Here is a 20,054-nt window from a genome sequence, read left to right as displayed (position 1 = left end):
CTAATTCTTCTAATAATTTTTTTTCCAATCAAAAATATTTATTTCCAAGAAAAAATGGAAAAGTTAAACTTTCAGTTGAAAATATTAATTTTTAACAAAAACAATGGGATTTTCAACAAAATAGTATAATTTTCAACTAAAATAATGAATTTTCAAAGAAAATTATTAAACTTTGACGGAAATCTTCAACAAGAAAATTAATTTTCAACCAGAAAGTAGAATTTTGAAACAAAATACATGAATTTTAAATTTAAAAATGCAAATTTACAACCAAATATTTGAATTTTGAACTAAAAAATAAATCAAACATAATAGTTTTCAATTAAAACAATGAATCTTTAGCAGAAATAGTCGAATTTTCTAACAAAAAACAAATAATCTACGTTAAGAAAATTAATTTTCAACCAAACAGATGAATTTTTAACTAAAAGTATGGAATATTAAATTGGAATAAGTTCGATTTCCAGTTTAAAAAATTACTTTCCATAAAAAAGTCTAACTAAAAAAGAATACATTTTCAAATAAAGTGATGAATTTGCAAATAAAATTGGATATATTAAACTGGAATAGTTGTATTTCAAACCAGAAAGATAAATTTTTGACTGAAAAAGATCATTTTTCAACCAAAAATTAAATAATCAAATTTTTAGCCAAGAAATGAATTTTCAACCAAAAATATACATTTTTAATCAAAATTACGGCATATTAAACTATTTAGAATAAAAATAATGTAACTTTTAGGTCGAACAGGGAATTTTCAATTTTTTACAAATTTATAGTTGGAACTGGAGTTTATCCATAATAATAATAATAATAATAATAATAATAATAATAATTCTGACTTGGAACGGGAATTTTTAAATTTTAACAAAAATTCCGAGCTAGTACTGGAAATTTTCGAAACGGAACAAAATTTTTAATTGGAACAGAAAATTTTCCAAAGAATTCTAATTCTGAGTTGAAGCAGGAAATTAAAAAATTTTAACCAATTCTGAGTTGAAACTGGTATTTATCCAAAAGAATTATAATTGGTGTTGGAACAGAGAATGATAAAATTTAATTAAATTTCAAGCTGGAATAAGAAATTTTTTTCAAGAATGAATTCTAATTCTAAGTTGAAATGACGGAATATTAAACTGAAATAATATTTAAATTTTTAATTTAAAAAAATATATCAATTTGAAAATAAAAAATACAAACAAAAACAAGTTTTCAATCAAACAGTTCATTTTTCAACCAAAGAAATGAATTTTTAATTAAAACGATGAATCTTCTACTAAAAAAATTGATTTTTAACAAAAGCGTTTCAATTTCAACCAATTTATTTTATTTTCGACTAAAATAATAAATATTTAACTGGAATATTTGCATTTTTAATCGAAAAGAAGAATTTTTAAACAAGAGGATCAACCTGTAAAGAAAAATTTAATTTTCTGCAAAGAAAAATCGATTTTTTAAACAGAAGAAGATAAATTTTCAACCAAAAAGTTGAATTTTGAACCTAAAAAATGGTAATTTTTAACCGAAAATGGAATAGTAATATTTTTTGATTAAAAAATGTATTTTAAACCATAAATAATAGTTTTTAACTAAAACAATGAATCTTCAACTCAAATAATTGAATTTTCCAACATCAACAAAATTAATTTTTAATAAAGAAGATAAATTGTCAACAAAAACTTCAAAAATTAAATTTTAAGTTAAGAAAATTAATGATTTTTTGAGCGGGAATTTTACCAAATTTTTAGAATAAAAATGTTGTCCAACTTTGATTTCAACCGTTTTTTAAATAATTTTTATAAATTATTATATCATTCAGTTTAAAATGCTTAATTCGAAAATATTTCAATTTAAAATTTTTCCATTTTAGATTTTTATGTTTTAAAAGCATATATTTCGAGAATTCATCTATTTTTTGGAAAATTGGTCTTCTTTTGTGTCGAAAGTTAGCTTTTTTGATTCTAAGTTCATCTATTAGGTTGAAATTTCCATTCAAAATTAATGTATTTCATAAAAAATTATTCTTTTTTTTGTAGGAAATTAATACTTTTGGTTGAAAATTACTTGTATTATTGAAAATTAATTTTTTGAACTAAACATTTACCTACATTTTTTGCCGATTTTTTAAAAGAAATTTAATTTTTTTTGGTAGAAAATTAATTTGTTTGGTTAAAAATACAACTATTTCGTTAAAAAATTATTTTATTTGGTTAAAAAATTATTTTATTTACTGAAAATTTAATCCATTCTATTTTGTGTTGAAAATTAATTCTTTCTTTAGTTGAAAATTGATCTATTTTGTTGAAAATTCGGTTAAAAATTAAAATATTTCGTTGAATTTTCATGTATTTTGTTACAAATTATTATTGTTTTGGTACAAAATTAATCGTTTTTTTTAATAATTAAAAATTCATTTATTTGGTTGAAAAATAAGCTGTTTGACTGAAAAATTGTTTTTTTTTAATGATTTTTTTTAGTCACAATTAATTTTGTTTACTCAAAGTTTTCCCTATAATTCCAATTTTTTTGTATCGAAAGTTAGTTTTTTTTTTTTTTGTTAAAAGTAATTTTTTTGATTGAAAACTTAACTTATTCCAAATTATTATTTAAAAATTTTAAAATTCATCTATTTAATTGAGGATCTGTCTTTTTTAATTGAAATTTCAACTATTTCGTTAAAAATGTATGTATTTTGTTAAAAAATTGTAATTTTTGGTAGAAAATTAATCGTTTTATTTGAAAATTAATCTTCTTGTTTAAAAAATCATTGTTTTTGTTAAAAATTCAATTGTTCCAGTTAAATGTATGGTTTAAAAAAAGTAATTTTCAATCGAGGAAATGAATTTTCAACAAAAATATTAATTTTTTACCAAAAAATAAATAATTTTTTAACAAAATACATGAATTTTGAACCAAATATTTTAATTTTTACTGTAATTTTCGAGCTGATAAAAGAATTTTGCATTTATAACTAAAAAAAATCCCCCAAAAAAAGTAGACTAGTTTAATTTTCGGTTAGAGAAATAATTTTTTAATAAAACAAAAAATTTTTAACGAAGTAGTTGAATTTTAAAATTATACAAATGAATTTTCTCCCAAAAATATTAAAAGCCTATAAAAAAATCGGCAAAAAATGTGTTTAAATCTTGAGTTAAAACAATTAATTTTCAATAAAAAAAGTTGTTTATAATAAAATAGTAATATCCAACAAAATAGATGAATTTTGAGCAAAAATTATTAATTTTCTACCAAAGAAGGATCACTTTTAACAAAATACATGAGTTTGTAACCAAATTTTTTAACTTTTAATATAATTTTCAACCCAGTAGATGAATTTTGAATCAAAAAGTATAATTTTCGACACAAAAGACACAAAAAGATGAATTTTCAACTGAGAAAGACAAATTTTTCACAGAAAATATAATACTTTAAATTTAAGTCGGAGGTTTTAGTTGGAATTTTCTGCCAAAAATATGAAGTCTCTGTAAAAAAAAGTGTCAGAAAACAATGTAGGTAAATTTTGAGTTGATAAAATTTTTAGTTAAAAAAAAAACAAAAACAAATTTCCAACCAAACAATGAATTTCCAACCCCAAGAAGATTAATTTTCAGCCAAAAATATTAATTTTCTACCAAATAAGAGTTATTTTTAACAAAATAAATGAATTTGTAACTAAATATTTTAATTTTTAACTTAAAAAAAAAATTTTATAACGAATTAGTTGAATTTACAACTACATAAATGAATTTTCTGCTAAAAAGATGATCTCTATAAAAAATCGGAAAAAAATGTTGTTACATTTTAAGTTAAAAATAATTATTTTCAATAAAAAAGTTATCACTAATGTAATAGTAATATCCAATAAAATACATGAATTTTGAGCCAAAAATATTAATTTTCTATGAATTAAAAAAGGATAATTTTCGACACAAAAAAGACAAATTAAGAAAAAAGATATTTTTCAACTAAGAAAGATAAATTTTTTACAGAAAATATAATACTTTAAATATAAAATAGAGAGTTTAGTTGAAATTTTCTATCAAAGACATAAAGTTTCTGTAAAAAAATGTCAGAAAAAAATTTAGGTAAATTTTAAGTTTGAAAATTAATTTTTATTAAAGAAAAGAACTACTTTTCAGCCAAACAATGAATTTTGAACCCCAAAAAGATTAATTTTCTACAGAAAAAAGAATAATTTTTAACAAAATATATGAATTTTTGACAAAATATTTTAATTTTTACTCTAATTTTTAATAATAATAAAATACATTTTTTTAACGAAGCAGTTAAATTTTTAATTAAATAAATGAATTTTCAGCCAAAAAGATTAAATGTACATTAAAAAAATTTGCAAAAAATGTGGTTAAATTTTTAGTTGAAACAATTCTCAATAAAAAAGTTCGTTATGATAAAATAGTAATACTCAACAAAATAGATGAATTTTGATAGAAAAATATTAATTTTTTACAAAAAGAATGTTTAATTTTTTAACAAAATACTTGAATTTTTAACGAAATGTTTTAATTTTTGAAATAATTTTCAACCTAATAGATGAATTTTGAATCAAAAAGGATTATTTTCGACACAAAAAAGAAAAAATAAAAAAAAAAGATGTATTTTCAACTAAGAAAGATAAATTTTCCACCGAAAATATAATACTTTAAATTTAAGCCGGAGATTTTAGTTGGAATTTTCTACCAAAAACTAAATATTGAGTTACAAAATTAATTTTTAGTAGAAAAATAACTAATTTTCAACCAAACAATGAATTTCCAACCCCAAAAAGAATCATTTTCCACCAAAAAAGATTGATTGTATATAAAAAAAGGCAAAAAATGTAATTAAATTTTTAGTTTAAAATATTGATTTTTTATATAAAAAACTTATTTTTAATAAAAAAAAGAAATTTTCAGCCAAAAATATTAATTTTCTAACAAAAAGTATAATTTTTTAAGAAAATAGATGAATTTTTAAACAAATAGACTAGTTTAATTTTCGTTTAAATAAATAAGTTTTTATCGCAAAAAGTTTTTTTAACGAAACAGTTGAATTTTCAATTAAACAAACAAATTTTCTTTCAAAAAAATTAAATGCCTATAAAAAATCGGCAAAAATGTTGTTAAATTTTGAGTTAAAACAATTAATTTTCAATAAACTAGTTTTTTATAATAAAATAGTAATATTCAAGAAAATAGATGAATTTTGAGCCAAAAATATTAATTTTCTATAAAAAAAAAGTCTAGTTTTTTAACAAAATGCATGAATTTTTAACCAAATTTTTTCATTTTTGATATAATTTTCAACCTAATAGCTGAATTTTGAATCAAAAAGGATAATTTTCGACACAAAAAATACAAATTAAAAAAAAATAGATGAATTTTCAACTGAGAAATTTAACTTTAAATTCAAGTCAGAGATTTAAGTGGGAATTTTCTACCAAAAACAATAAAGTCTCTGTAAAAAAGTGTCAGAAAACAATTTAGATAAATTTTGAGTTAAAAAATTAAATTTTAGTACAAACACTAATTTTCAACCAAACAATGAATTTTCAAACTCAAAAAGATTAATTTTATACCAAAAAAGAATAAATTTATAAAAAAAAAATTCGCAAAAAATGTAGTAAAATTTTTAGTTTAAAAAATTACTTTTCTATAAAAAATAATTATTTTCAATAAAAAAAAAGTAATTTTCAACAAAAAGATTAATTTTGAGCCAAAAATATTAATTTTCTACCAAAAAAGTATAATTTTTTAACAAAAAAACATGAATTTTGAACCAAATATTTTAATTTTTAATAGTATTTTCGAACTAATAGATGAATTTTGAATTTCCAATGAAATTGATGAATTTTCAATTAAAAAATTTTTTTTTTAAATAGACTAGTTTAGTTTTTGGTTGGAGAAATAATTTTTTAACCAAAAAAAATTTTAACGAAGTAGTTCAATTTTTAACTAAAAAAATGAATTTCCTATCAAAAAGATTAAATGTTTATAACAAAAATTGGCAAAATATTTTTCCTAAAAAAAAAAATATTTTTCAATTTAATAGAAGAATTTTGAGTTTCCAACGAAATTTATGAATTTTCGACTAAAAAAAAATTAACAAAAAATAAAATAGTTTAATTTTCGGTTAGAGAAATAATTTTTTAACCAAATTAAATAAATTTTGAACGAAGTAGTTAAATTTTCAAGTAAAAAATGAATTTTCTACCAAAAAGATTGAATGTATATAACAAAAACGGCAAAAAAACTATTTAAATTTTCAGTTTAAAAAATGGATTTTCCATTAAAAAACTGATTTTTAATTTAAAAAAAGTAATTTTCAACTTAAGAGAAGAATTTTGAATTTCCAACGAAATTTATGAATTTTCGACTAAAAAAAATGTAGCAAAAAATAGATTAGTTTAATTTTCGGTTAGAGAAATAATTTTTTAACCAAATTAAATAAATTTTGAACGAAGTAGTTAAATTTTCAAGTAAAAAATGAATTTTCTACCAAAAAGATTAAATGTATATAACAAAAATTGGCAAAAAATTTTTAATAAAAAAAAATTATTTTTCAACTTAATAGACAAATTTTGAATTACCAACGAAATTTATGAATTTTCGACTAAAAAAAATTTAACAAAAAATAGACTAGTTTAATTTTCGGTTAGAGAAATAATTTTTTTACCAAATTTTTTGCCAATTTTTGTTATATACATTTAATCTTTTTTAGTAAAAATTAATCTTTTTCCTAGTAAATTCATTTTTTTAGTTGAAAATTAAACTACTTCGTTAAAAATTTATTTATGTTTTTTTGTTAAAAAATTATTTCTCTAACCAAAAACTAAACTGGCCTATTTTTTTGTCGAATTTTTCTTTAATTGAAAATTTATCAATTTCGTTGGAAATTCAAAATTCTTCTATTAGGTTGAAAATTGGAGTAAAAATTAAAATATTTGGTTCCAAAATTCATGTTTTTTGTTAAAAAATTATACTTTTTTGGTAGAAAATTAATATTTTTGTCTCAAATTTTATCTTTTTGTTGAAAATTACTTTTTTTTTATTGAAAATAATTATTTTTCATAGAAAATTAATTTTTTAAACTAAAAATTTTACTACATTTTTTGCGAATTTTTGTTTTATACTAGTTTAATTTTGGTTAGAGAAATAATTTTTTCACCGAATTAAATAAATTTCGAACGACGGAGTTGCATTTTGAAGTAAAAAAATGAATTTTCTATCAAAAAGATTAAATGTTTATAACAAAAATTCGCAAAATATTTTTAATAAAAAAAAAATTATTTTTCAATTTAATAGAAGAATTTTGAATTTCCAACGAAATTTATGAATTTTCGACCAAAAAAAATTTAACAAAAAATAGACTAGTTTAATTTTCGGTTGGAGAAATAATTTTTTAACCAAATTAAATAAATTTTGAACGAAGTAGTTGAATTTTCAAGTAAAAAAATGAATTTTCTACCAAAAAGATTAAATGTATATAACAAAAATTGGCAAAAAAAAACTATTTAAATTTTCAGTTTATAAAATTGATTTTCTATAAAAAAAACTGATTTTTAATTTAAAAAAAGTAATTTTCAACTTAATAGAAGTATTTTGAACTTCCAACGAAATTTATGAATTTTCGACTAAAAACAATTTAACAAAAAATAGACTAGTTTAATTTTCGATAAGAGAAATAATTTTCTAACCAAATTAAATCAATTTTGAACAAAGTAATATTCAACAAAATAGATCCAAAATTATTAATTTTTTACCAAAATACATGAATTTTTAAGCAAATTTTTAATATTCACAGAAAATATAATAATTTAAATTGAATTCAGAAATTTTTGTTGAAATTTTCTACCAAACACTTTAGTCTCTCTAAAAACAATTTGGGCAAATTTTGAGTTGAAAAAATAATTTTTATTGAAAAAAAAAGAAACTATTTTTCAGCAAAACAATGAATTTTCAGCCCCACAAAGATTAATTTTCTACCCCAAAAAAAAAAAAGAATAATTTTTAATAAAACACATGAAGTTTTAAGAAGAAAATATTTCTTTATTTTATCTCTCGTGGCTGAAAATGAACTCTCTGGTCGAAAATTCGGTCTCATTTGATTAAAAATGTAATCTTTCTCGTAATATTTTCGCCAGAAACGGTGGAGAAGGAACTGGAACGAGTGGAAAATGCAGCAGTGCAATTGGCAACGACCAATCAAGGTTCAAGTTTGTTGCCCCACCTACAACCCCGAGGTGTTGTTCAAACAGTGAAAGCCGTTTGCGCCTTGATGGGCAGCATCGAAACCTACGAGATCACCGAGGCAGTTGACAATTTCGTGAACGCCTGTTGCCAATTTTTGCCCCAAGTCCACACTACCAATATCATTGAATGCAAGAATCCCGAAATTCTTCACGAGGATGGCGATTATTCAGTCGTCACTCTCAGAACGAAATTTCCGGACCTCATTTCCTCCCACTGTCACAAAATCCGCGACGCCATTCAGGATTTGGTCGAGACTTACTGCCATGCCTTCAGTGTCGATTTCCAGTTAAATAGCAGAGGGGAATTTCCAACGAGTAAGTTTTCAAATAATTTTTCAGAAAAAAAAAAAAACACTGGAAAACTTGAAAATTGGTCAGGGAATTTACTTATTTCTAAAAAAAAAAATGAATTAACAAATATTTTTTTTAAACAAATATTTTAATTTTTACTCTAATTTTAAACTTAATAGAAGAATTTAGAATTTCTAACAAAATTGATGAATTTTTAAGTACGAAAATAAATAGACTAGTTTAATTTTCAGTTAGAGAAATAAGTTTGTATCCCGAAAAAATTTTTTTAACGAAGTAGTTGAATTTTCAAAAAAAAAACGAATTTTCTTTCAAAAAAATCGGCAATTTTGCAGAAAAAAAAACCACTGGAAAACTTGAAAATTTGTCAGGGAATTTACTTATTTTAAAAAAAATGAATTAACAAATATTTTTTTCAAACAAATATTTTAATTTTTACTCTAATTTTCAACTTAATAGAAAAATTTAGAATTTCCAAAGAGATTGATGAATTTTCAACTACGAAAATAAATAGACTAGTTTAATTTTCAGTTAGAGAAATAAGTTTGTATCCCGAAAAAATTTTTTTAACGAAGTAGTTGAATTTTCAATTAAAAAAACGAATTTTCTTTCAACAAAATTTAATGCCTATAAAAAAATCGGCAGTTTTTCAGAAAAAAAACCACTGGAAAACTTGAAAATTGGTCAGGGAATTTACTTATTTTAAAAAAAATGAATTAAAAAATATTTTTCTTAAACAAATATTTTAATATTTACTCTAATTTTCAACTTAATAGAAGAATTTAGAATTTCCAAAGAGATTGATGAATTTTCAACTACAAAAATAAGTAGACTAGTTTAATTTTCAGTTAGAGAAATAAGTTTGTATCCCGAAAAAATTTTTTTAACGAAGTAGTTGAATTTTCAATTAAAAAAACGAATTTTCTTTCAAAAAAATTTAATGCCTATAAAAAAATCGGCAATTTTGCAGAAAACAAAACCACTGGAAAACTTGAAAATTGGTCAGGGAATTTACTTATTTAAAAAAAATTAATTAACAAATATTTTTTTCAAACAAATATTTTAATTTTAAACAAATATTTTAATTTTTACTCTAATTTTCAACTTAATAGAAGAATTTCGAATTTCTAACGAAATTGATGAATTTTTAAGTACGAAAATAAATAGACTAGTTTAATTTTCAGTTAGAGAAATAAGTTTTTATCCCGAAAATTTTTTTAACGAAGTAGTTGAATATTCAATTAAAAAAACGAATTTTCTTTCAAAAAAATCGGCTATTTTGCAGAAAAAAAAACCACTGGAAAACTTGAAAATTGGTCAGGGAATTTACTTATTTTAAAAAAAATGAATTAACAAATATTTTTTTCAAACAAATATTTTAATTTTAAACAAATATTTTAATTTTTACTCTAATTTTCAACTTAATAGAAGAATTTTGAATTTCCAACGAAATTGATGAATTTTCAACTACGAAAATAAATAGACTAGTTTAATTTTCAGTTAGAGAAATAAGTTTGTATCCCGAAAAAATTTTTTTAACGAAGTCGTTGAATTTTCAATTCAACAAACGAATTTTCTTTCAAAAAAATCGGCAATTTTGCAGAAAAAAAACCACTGGAAAACTTGAAAATTGGTAAGGGAATTTACTTATTTAAAAAAAAAAATGAATTAAAAAATATTTTTTTCAAACAAATATTTTAATTTTAAACAAATATTTTAATTTTTACTCTAATTTTCAACTTAATAGAAGAATTTTGAATTTCCTACGAGATTGATGAATTTTCAACTACAAAAATAAATAGACTAGTTTAATTTTCAGTTAGAGAAATAAGTTTGTATCCCGAAAAATTTTTTTAACGAAGTAGTTGAATTTTCAATTAAAAAAACGAATTTTCTTTCAAAAAAATTTAATGCCTATAAAAAAATCGGCAAAAATGTTGTTAAATTTTGAATTAAAACAATTAATTTTCCATAAAATAGTTTTTTATAATAAAATAGTAATATTCAAGAAAATAGATGAATTTTGTGCCAGAAATATTAATTTTCTACCAAAAAAAGTATAGTTTTTTAACAAAATACATGAATTTTTCCTTTTTGATATAATTTTCAACCTAATAGCTGAATTATGAATCAAAAAGGATTATTTTCGACACAAAAAAGATAAAATAAAAAAAAAACAGATGAATTTTCAACAGAGAAATTTAAATTTAACTTTAAATTCAAGTCAGAGATTTTAGTGGAAATTTTCTACCAAAAACATAAAGTCTCTCTAAAAAAGTGTCAGAAAACAACTTAGATAAATTTTGAGTTAAAAAATTAAATTTTAGTACAAACACTAATTTTCAACCAAACAATGAATTTTCAAACTCAAAAAGATTAATTTTACACCAAAAAGGAATAAATTTATAAAACAAAAATTCGCAAAAAATGTAGTAAAATTTTTAGTTTAAAAAATTACTTTTCTATAAAAAATAATTATTTTCAATAAAAAAAAGTAATTCTCAACAAAAAGATTAATTTTGAGCCAAAAATATTAATTTTCTACCAAAAAACTATAATTTTTTAACAAAAAACATGAAGTTTGAACCAAATATTTTAATTTTTAATAGTATTTTCGAACTAATAGATGAATTTTGAATTTCCAATGAAATTGATGAATTTTCAATTAAAAATTTTTTTTTTTTTAATAGACTAGTTTAGTTTTTGGTTGGAGAAATAATTTTTTAACAAAAATAAATTAACTTTAAATTTAAGCCTGAGATTTTAGTTGGAATTTTCTACCAAAAACTAAATATTGAGTTAAAAAATTTAATTTTAGTACAAACACTAATTTTCAACCAAACAATGAATTTTCAACCCCAAAAAGATTAATTTTACACCAAAAAAGAATTAATTTTTAAAAAATGATTTATGAAATATGAATTTTTTTTTAAATTAATTTTTTCGACTTAAAATTTTATCTTTTTGATTGAAAATTCAGCAATTTCTTTGCATTTTTGTCATTAATTTTAAAAAATTAATATGAAATTCTTTAGTTGACCATCAATCACTTTCTTTGAAAATATAACTTTTTTTAAATTAATATCTTTTTAGTTGAAAATTCATGCGTTTGCTTAAAAATTAATTTTTTTAACTGAAAATTTGATGATTTAATTTTAGGTTGACTATATGTTCATTTTTTTATTTAAAAATATTTTCAATAAAAAAAATTAATTTTGACGAAAAAGATGAAATTTGAGCCAAAAATATTAATTTTCTTCCAAAAAAATATAATTTTTTAACAAAAAACATGAATTTTGAACCAAATATTTTAATTTTTACTCTAATTTTCAATTTTGGTTAAAGAAAGAATTAAAAAATAATAATAATAAATAAATTTTTAACGTAGTAGTTCAATTTTCAACTAAAAAAAACGAATTTGTTAGGAAAAAGATTAATATTCTACTAAAAAAGATTAAATGTATATAACAAAATTTGGCAAAAAATTTATTTAAATTTTCCGTTTAAAAAATTGTTTTTTTATAAAAAAAATGATTTTTAATAAAAAAAAGTAATTTTCAAGTTAAGAGAAGAATTTTGAATTTCCAGCGAAATTTATGAATTTTCTACTAAAAAAAAATTTTACAAAAAATAGACTAGTTTAATTTTCAGTTAGGGAAATAATTTTTGAACCAAATTAAATAAATTTTGAACGAAGTAGTTGAATTTTCAAGTAAAAAAATGAATTTTCTACCAAAAAGATTAAATATGAATTTGGTTTTAAATTAATTTTTTTGGCTTAAAATTCTATCTTTTTGCTTGAAAATTCAGCAATTTCTTTGCAATTTTGTCATTAATTGTTAAAAATTACATTTTCTCAGTTGAAGGCTCATTAATTTAATATGGAATTCTTTGAAAATATAACTTTTTTTCAAATTAGTACCTTTTTAGTTGAAAATTTATGCGTTTGCGTACAAATTAATTTTTTTTAACCGAAAATTTAATGATTTAATTTTAGTTTGACTATTTTTTCATTTTTTTTATTTAAAAATTCATCATTTTTGTTGAAAGTTAATCTTTTTTAGTTAAAAAGTAAACAATTTGTTCGAAAATTTGTCTTTTCTAGTAGAAAATTAATCTTCTTTTTTGAAAATTAATAAATTTGTTTGAAAATTTATCTTTTTACATTAATTTTCAATTAAAGTTATGCATTTCTAGCCAAAAAGTGAATCTTTAACAAATTAGTTCAACTTTCAAACAAATGTTTTAATTTTTGACGAATATTAATTTTCTACCGAAAAAGCCGAATTTTTAACAAGACACACCAATTTTTAACGAACTAGTTGAATTTTCAACTAAAAAAAAAATTATTTTTCACTTAAAAAATTGATTTTCCACTAAAAAGAGAATTTACACCTATCCAGATGCATGAATTTTCAAGAGTAATTGTTGAATGTTCAAAAAAAGTAGGTAAACTTTTAATCAAATAGTCGCCTTTTTGAAGCAAGAAGATGAATTTTATACCATAAAAGACGAATTTTCAAGAAAAAACACAAATTTCTAATGAACTAGTTGAATTTTCAAATAAAAAACTACCTGGAAAACCTAGAATTGGCAGAGAATTTGTTTTTTTTAAGTCAGGGAATTTTTTTGAGAGCGTGCTTCATAACAAAAATTTGAATTATGAAATATGAATTTTGTTTGAAATTAATTTTTTCCACTAAAAATTGAACTATTCTATTTTCCGTTGAAAATTGATCGTTTTTAGTTAGAAATTCGTTCTTTTTTTTTGGATAAATTAATTAATCTTATTGTTTGAAATTTTTAGAATTTCTTTGCAATTTTCTCTCTCTTTTTCTTAACTGAAAAATCTTTCTTTCTTTAAAATTGATCTTTTTTGCAATGCAAATTGTTGCAAATTTTCCTTGATTAAAGATTCATAATTTTAATTTGAAATTTTTTTCTTTAGTTGAAAATTCGTCTTCTTCGTAGAAATTAATCGTCAATTACTCTAGTCAAGGATTTATAATTCTTTTTTTATTTACCTTTTTGGTTTGAAATCTGATTATCCAGTTACTGATTTATCATTTTAGTTGAAAATTAATCACATTGTTTGGAAATGTAACTTTTAAAATTAGTTTTTTTTGTTGTTGTTTTCAAATTATTTTATTTTTAACTGAAAATTTAACCATTCCAATTGAATATTTCATCTTTTTAGTTGAAAATTCATCTGTTTGTTTCAAAATTCGATTTTTTAACTGAAAATTTAATTAATAAATTTTAGTTTGACTATTTTGTTAATCTTCTTAGTTAAAAAGTAAACAATTTGTTCGAAATTTTTTTTTTTTTTTGAGAAAATGAATTTTCTTCTTTGAAAATTAATATTTTTGCTTGAAAAATGATCTTTTTTTAGTTGAAAATCCATCTTCTTCGTTGAAATGAATCGTGCATTAATCTACTCGAAGATGCATTTTTTAAATTTATGTTTTTGGTTTAAAATTCAACTATCGAGTTAGCGATTCATAATTTTAGTAGAAAATTAATCACTTTGAAAATATAACTTTTTTTTAATTAGTTCCTTTTTTTTCAAAGTATTATTTTTTCACCTGAAAAAGTAACTATTCCAATCGAATATTTCGTCTTTTTAGTTGAAAATTCATCTGTTTGCTTCAAAATTAATTTTTTTAACTGAAAATTTAATTATTAAATTTTAGGCTGACTATTTTTCAAATAAAGAGATCAATTTTCAACTAAAATTATGCATGTCTAGCAAAAAAGTGCTAATTTTCAAAAAGATACACCAATTTTGAACGAACTAGTTGAATTTTCAACTAAAAAAAAATATCATTTTTCAGTTAAAAAATTATTTTTTCATTATAAAGAAAATTTACACCTAACCAGGTACATTTAAAATTTAATTATCAATTATGAATTTGGTTTGAAATTAATTTTGTTGACTCAAAATTGAACTATTCTATTTTTAGTTGAAAATTAATCGCATTTAGTTGAGAATTCGTTTTTTTTTTTTTTATGAAATTAATCCTCTCAGTTGAAATTTTTATATTTTTGCTTGAAAATTCAGCAACTTTCTCGCAATTTTTTCTCTCTCTTGACTGAAAAATGCATTTTTTTTAATTTATCTTTTTGGTTTGAAATTCGACTATCCAGTTAGCGATTCATAATTTTTTTATTAATTTATTTTTTATTTGAAACTTCATATTCTTGGTTGAAATTCCAATTATTCCAGATAAAAATTCATCATTTTTGTTGAAAGTTAATTTTTTTTAGTTAAAAAGTAAACAATTTGTTCGAAAATTTGTCTTTTCTGGAAGAAAATTAATATTTTTGTTTGAAAATTATTATTATTTTTGTTTAAAATTTATTAAGTGCAGTTGTAATTTTCTGCCGAAAAAAGACGAATTTTCAACAAGATACTCCAATATTTAACGAACTAGTTAAATTTCCTACTAAATAAAATATCATTTTTCACTTAAAAAATTAATTTTCCAAAAAAAAAGAATTTACACCTAACTAGATAAATTTTAGACCAAAAATATGATTTTTCAACGGGATTTTTTTTTAATTTTCAACAAAGTAGATAAAATTTCAACCAAATAGTCGTAGCTTTAAGCAAGAAGAATAATTTTATACCATAAAAGACTAATTTTCAAGAAAAAGCACAAATTTATTAATGAAATGGTTGAATTTTCAAATAAAAAACTACCCGGAAAACCTGGAATTGGCAGGGCATTTTTTTTAGTCAAGGAATTTTTTCGAATGCAAATTTTATTACTTGATTGAAAGTTAAAACTATTTTGTTAAAAATTAATTTTCTTGGTTGAGGACTCATCATTTTAAATTGTAATTCATCTTTTCAGTTGAAAAATCAGCTATTTTGTTAGACTGTTAATTTTTTTTTTTGTTGAAAATTTATCCTTTTTTTAGCTGAAAATTGTAATTATTTAATTTCAAGTTGACCACTTATTTGATTTTTTATTAAAAAATTCATCTCTTTTGATAGAAAACTAATATTTTTCAGTTGAAGATTCATATTTTTGGTTGAAATTTCAACTAAAAGTTAATGTTTTTTAGTTAAAAATTTATTTTCTTTGATAATTAATCTTTTTGTTTAAAAATTAATATTTTTATTTTAAAATTTATTTAATGCAGTTGTAGATTCGTAAAAATGTATAGTTTTAACCAAAAATGAAATAGCTACCTTTGAATTAAAGATTTAATGAAGAAAAATAAATTTTTAACAAAGTAGTTAAATTTTCAAATAAAGGGATTAAGTTTTGTTTTAAATTTGATTTATAAATTATGAATTTTGTTTGAAATTAATTTTTTCAATTGAAAATTGTACTTTTTTCAGCCAAGAGAGAGAAAAAATGGCAAACAAATTGTTGAATCTTCAATCAAAAATATGAATTTTCAATTGAGAAAATTTGTTTAATCAAAAATCAAACCAAAAATGAAATAGTTAAAGTAGTTGTTCAAAAAATTAATTTTTGACAAAAAAAATCTAATTTTTAACAAAAGAATTCATTTTTAAGTAGATATTTAAATTTTTAACTAAAATCGATCAATTTTCAACGAAAAATAAAATTATAAAATAGAATAGTTAAATTTGTAGTTCAAAAAATTGATTTTTAACCAACAAAAAGAATTTTCTAAGAAAACAGTTGAATTTTCTACACAAAAGTGTGAATTTTCAACCAAAACTTGATTTTTTTAACCAAATTAATGGAACTTTCATCACATTTGAATTTTTAATAAAAAAAAAACGAATTTTCCATAAAACGCTTGAACTTTTGAACCCGAAAATGGGAATTTTTAACAAAAAAATTAATTTAACCAATGAGTGAAATTTTAAATTAAAAGCTATCAATTTTTAACAACAAAAAAAACGAGTTTTCAACTTAATATTAGAATTGAATGTTCAATTGAAAATTTTAAAGTTGAAGTTTTTCGACTAAAAATAGATTTGTTGAATTTTTATTTAAAAAAATTAATTTTCATTTAACACATTTATGTAACATTTTTTGTCAAAAGAAAACCTACTAGAATTTTTCGCAAAATTTTGAAAAATCATTCTAAATGTTGAAAAAAAATTCCTTAAAATCTTCTAAATTTTCCTGATTATTTGAAGAAAACTTGTTTATTTGCTTGAAACTTTTCAAAATTTTTATATAACTTCTCAAGTTTTTTTGAAAGCTTAAAAAAAATCTTAATTTTTAACAATCTTTTAAAGTTTAAAATTATTTTTTAATCTCTTCAAATCTTCTAAATATTTCTCTATTTATTTTTTATTTTTTATCTTACCAAGTTGAAACATTATTTGTTAAAATCGTTTACTCTTGTTCTAAATTTAGGTAATGTTTTGAAGCCTTTTTTCAATTTTCTCTTAAAGTTCATTTTTGAAAATAAAAAAATAATTTAAAAACTTTCCATAAATTTTCAGAAAATTATATTTTTCGTCCTTTAAAAATTGTTAAACCTTCTAATATTTTTTAATTCTTTAAATTTTTCGTCATTTTTTTTTAAACTGCAAAATAAAAAAAAAATGGCCTTAAAATATTTTCTTAAAATTATTATTTTAAAATAAAAAATCATTTCAACTTTTCCTAGGAACCTAAAAATTTGATTTTATTTTCTTGAAACATAACAAAATTCCTAAAATATCTTGTAAGTTCTTATTATCTTTTTCAAAATTTAAGGAAATAATTTAGAAGTTTTTGTAATCTTTTTCAATTTTCACTAAAAATTCATTAAGAAAAAAAAAATAAATTTTCCCATAAATCTTAAGAACAATTAAAATAATTGTCTGAAAATCTTCCATTTTTTTTCCCACACATTTTGAAATCTTCAAAACCTAAAATTATTCATTAAAATAAAGTCGCAAACATTTAAAATTTTCGCAGAAATCTGTGAAAAAAATGTAATCTCAAAATAAAAAATTTTCTAAAATTTTTTCTTGAATTCTTCAAAAATAAGTTTGTCCTCTATTTTAATTTTCATTATATTTTAACTTTCAAAAAAGAAGAGTAAAAGATGGAAACAGGGAAAAGAGCGTGAATTTTTTTAATAATATGCTTTATTTTTAAGGCAAAATCACTGATATTAATTCTAATTTTCAAGAATTTAAAAAAATTCTTGCACCCTGGGTAGTTTTTGAACCACCTCGGATATATTTTTGCATTCTTATTTTATTTTTGTAGATACTCTCATCTCGTCAGAAGTTCTGGACACTGTTCTTGTACGAGTGGGAGCCTTGCACAGGTTGCCAGTCACATGGAATCATGATGATTATATCGTCGCTGCTCAAATATTTCATGGGACTCGTCCCGTGGGAAATCCAGTGCTTTCTGAACCCATGACCGTCAGCTCAAATTTCTATCCGAGAATTTTATTCAACTCCTGGTGAGAAAAGGGGAAAAAATCGGGGGGAAACAACTTCTAAAAATCCTCTATACCCGAATTTGCAACAAAAATGGATTGCTTTCCTCAAAAATTGTTAAATTTTTAACTAATTTGATGAAAGTTTAAATAAATTGTTGATTTTTTAACTAAAAGGATTAATTTTCTACGGAAAAAGACGAATTTTTAACAAAATAGTTAAATTTTCAAAATAAAGTTTAATTTCCAATTAAAAATAGGCATTTTTAGCCTAGAAATGAATTTTTAACCAAGAAGATTAATTTTCTATCGAAAAAGACTTTAAAAAAATGAATTACAAAAAAAATTGCACCTAACTAGATCAATTTTCGACCAACGAGATAAATTTTTAACAGGAATTGTTGAATTTTTTAACAAATTCGATGAAATTTTAACCAAATTGTTGAATTTTTAACTAAAAAGATTAATTTTCTACAGAAAAAGACGAATTTTTAACAAAATAGTTAAATTTTCAAAAAAAAAAGTTTAATTTCCAATTAAAAATAGACATTTTTAGCCCAGAAATGAATTTTTAACCAAGAAGAATAATTTTCTACCTAAAAAGACTTGGAAAAAAATGAATTACAAAAAAAATTGCACCTAACTAGGTAAATTTTCGACCAACGAGATAAATTTTTAACAGGAATTGTTGAATTTTTAACTAAAAGGATTAATTTTCTACGGAAAAAGACTTTTTTTTAAGAAAATAGTTGAATTTGCCATTGAAAAAGATAAATTTTCAATCGTAGAGTTTAATTTTCAACTAAAAAATATCAATTTTCAGTGACAAGAAAAAAAATTGCAACAAATTTGATAAATTTTGGGTGAAAGAGATGAATTTTCGAGAAGGTAGATGAAATTTAGAGTCGTTAAATTTTCAATCAAAGAATTTTATCAATAATTTTTAACCAAAAAAAAATTTGTTGAAAATAGAATTATTTTGAACCAAATATGTCGATGCACTTTCTACCAAAAACATGAATTTTTAACAAAAAATATTAATTTTCTACCGAAAAATAAGAATTTTTAACCAACTATTTGAATTTCCTACTAAAAAATTTACAGTTTGAACCAAAAATATAATAACAATATCTCTCAATTAAATGTTTAATAACAAAACGAATTTTTAACAAAATAGTTAAATTTAAAAAAAAAAAAGTTTAATTTCCAATTAAAAATAGGATTCTTTAGCCCAGAAATGAATTTTTAACCAAGAAGAATAATTTTCTACCGAAAAAAACTTAAGAAAAAATGAATTACAAAAAAAATCGTACCAAACTAGATAAATTTTCAACCAACGAGATAAATTTTTAACAGGAATTGTTGAATTTTTTAACAAATTCGATGAAATTTTAACCAAATTGTTGAATTTTTAACTAAAAGGATTAATTTTCTACGGAAAATGACTTTTTTTAAAGAAAATAGTTGAATTTGCCATTGAAAAAGATAAATTTTCAATCGTAGAGTTTAATTTTCAACTAAAAAATATCAATTTTCAGTAACAAGAAAAAAAATTGCAACAAACTTGATAAATTTTGGGTGAATGGGATGAATTTGCGAGAAAGTAGATGAAATTTAAAGTCGTTAAATTTTTAATTAAAGAATTTTATCATTAATTTTCACTTAACCTAAAGAGATTTTAAAAATTAAATAAAAAACAGTTAATTTTTCAACCATTAAGGACACTTTTCAATCAATTTTTAACAAATAAAAAATTTCTTGAATATAGAATTATTTTGAATCAAATATTTCGTTGAACTTTCTACCAAAAAAAAAAGTTTTTAACAAAAAATATTAATTTTCTACCGAAAAATAAGAATTCTTAACCAACTATTTGAATTTCCTACTAAAAAATTTACAGTTTGAACCAAAAATATAATAACAATATCTCTCAATTAAATATTTAATAAAAAAACGAATTTTTAATAAAATAGTTAAATTTTCAACAAAAAAAAAGTTTAATTTCCAATTAAAAATAGGAATTTTTAGCCCAGAAATGAATTTTTAACCAAGAAGAATAATTTTCTACCTAAAAAGACTTGGGAAAAAATGAATTACAAAAAAAATTGCACCTAACTAGGTA

The 20,054-nt window shown here is 20.7% G+C and overlaps 1 protein-coding gene across 2 annotated transcripts in view; it reads left to right on the top strand.

The window, feature by feature from the left end:
* LOC117168050 (phosphatidylinositol 4-phosphate 3-kinase C2 domain-containing subunit beta) overlaps positions 1-20,054 on the top strand; it is a 168,211-nt gene that overhangs the window by 66,105 nt on the left and 82,052 nt on the right. For both annotated transcript variants that reach the window (XM_033353395.1, XM_033353394.1), the window contains exons 11-12: positions 8,141-8,563; positions 17,755-17,956. In XM_033353395.1, coding sequence (XP_033209286.1) covers positions 8,141-8,563; positions 17,755-17,956 — 625 coding nt within the window. The remainder of the gene's footprint in view (positions 1-8,140; positions 8,564-17,754; positions 17,957-20,054) is intronic.

Source organism: Belonocnema kinseyi, chromosome 2, assembly GCF_010883055.1.
Source record: "Belonocnema kinseyi isolate 2016_QV_RU_SX_M_011 chromosome 2, B_treatae_v1, whole genome shotgun sequence".
NCBI classification, from domain to species: Eukaryota; Metazoa; Arthropoda; class Insecta; order Hymenoptera; family Cynipidae; genus Belonocnema; species Belonocnema kinseyi.
The sequence above is the reverse complement of the archived record's forward strand: the minus strand, read 5'-3'. Positions and strand labels throughout refer to the sequence as shown.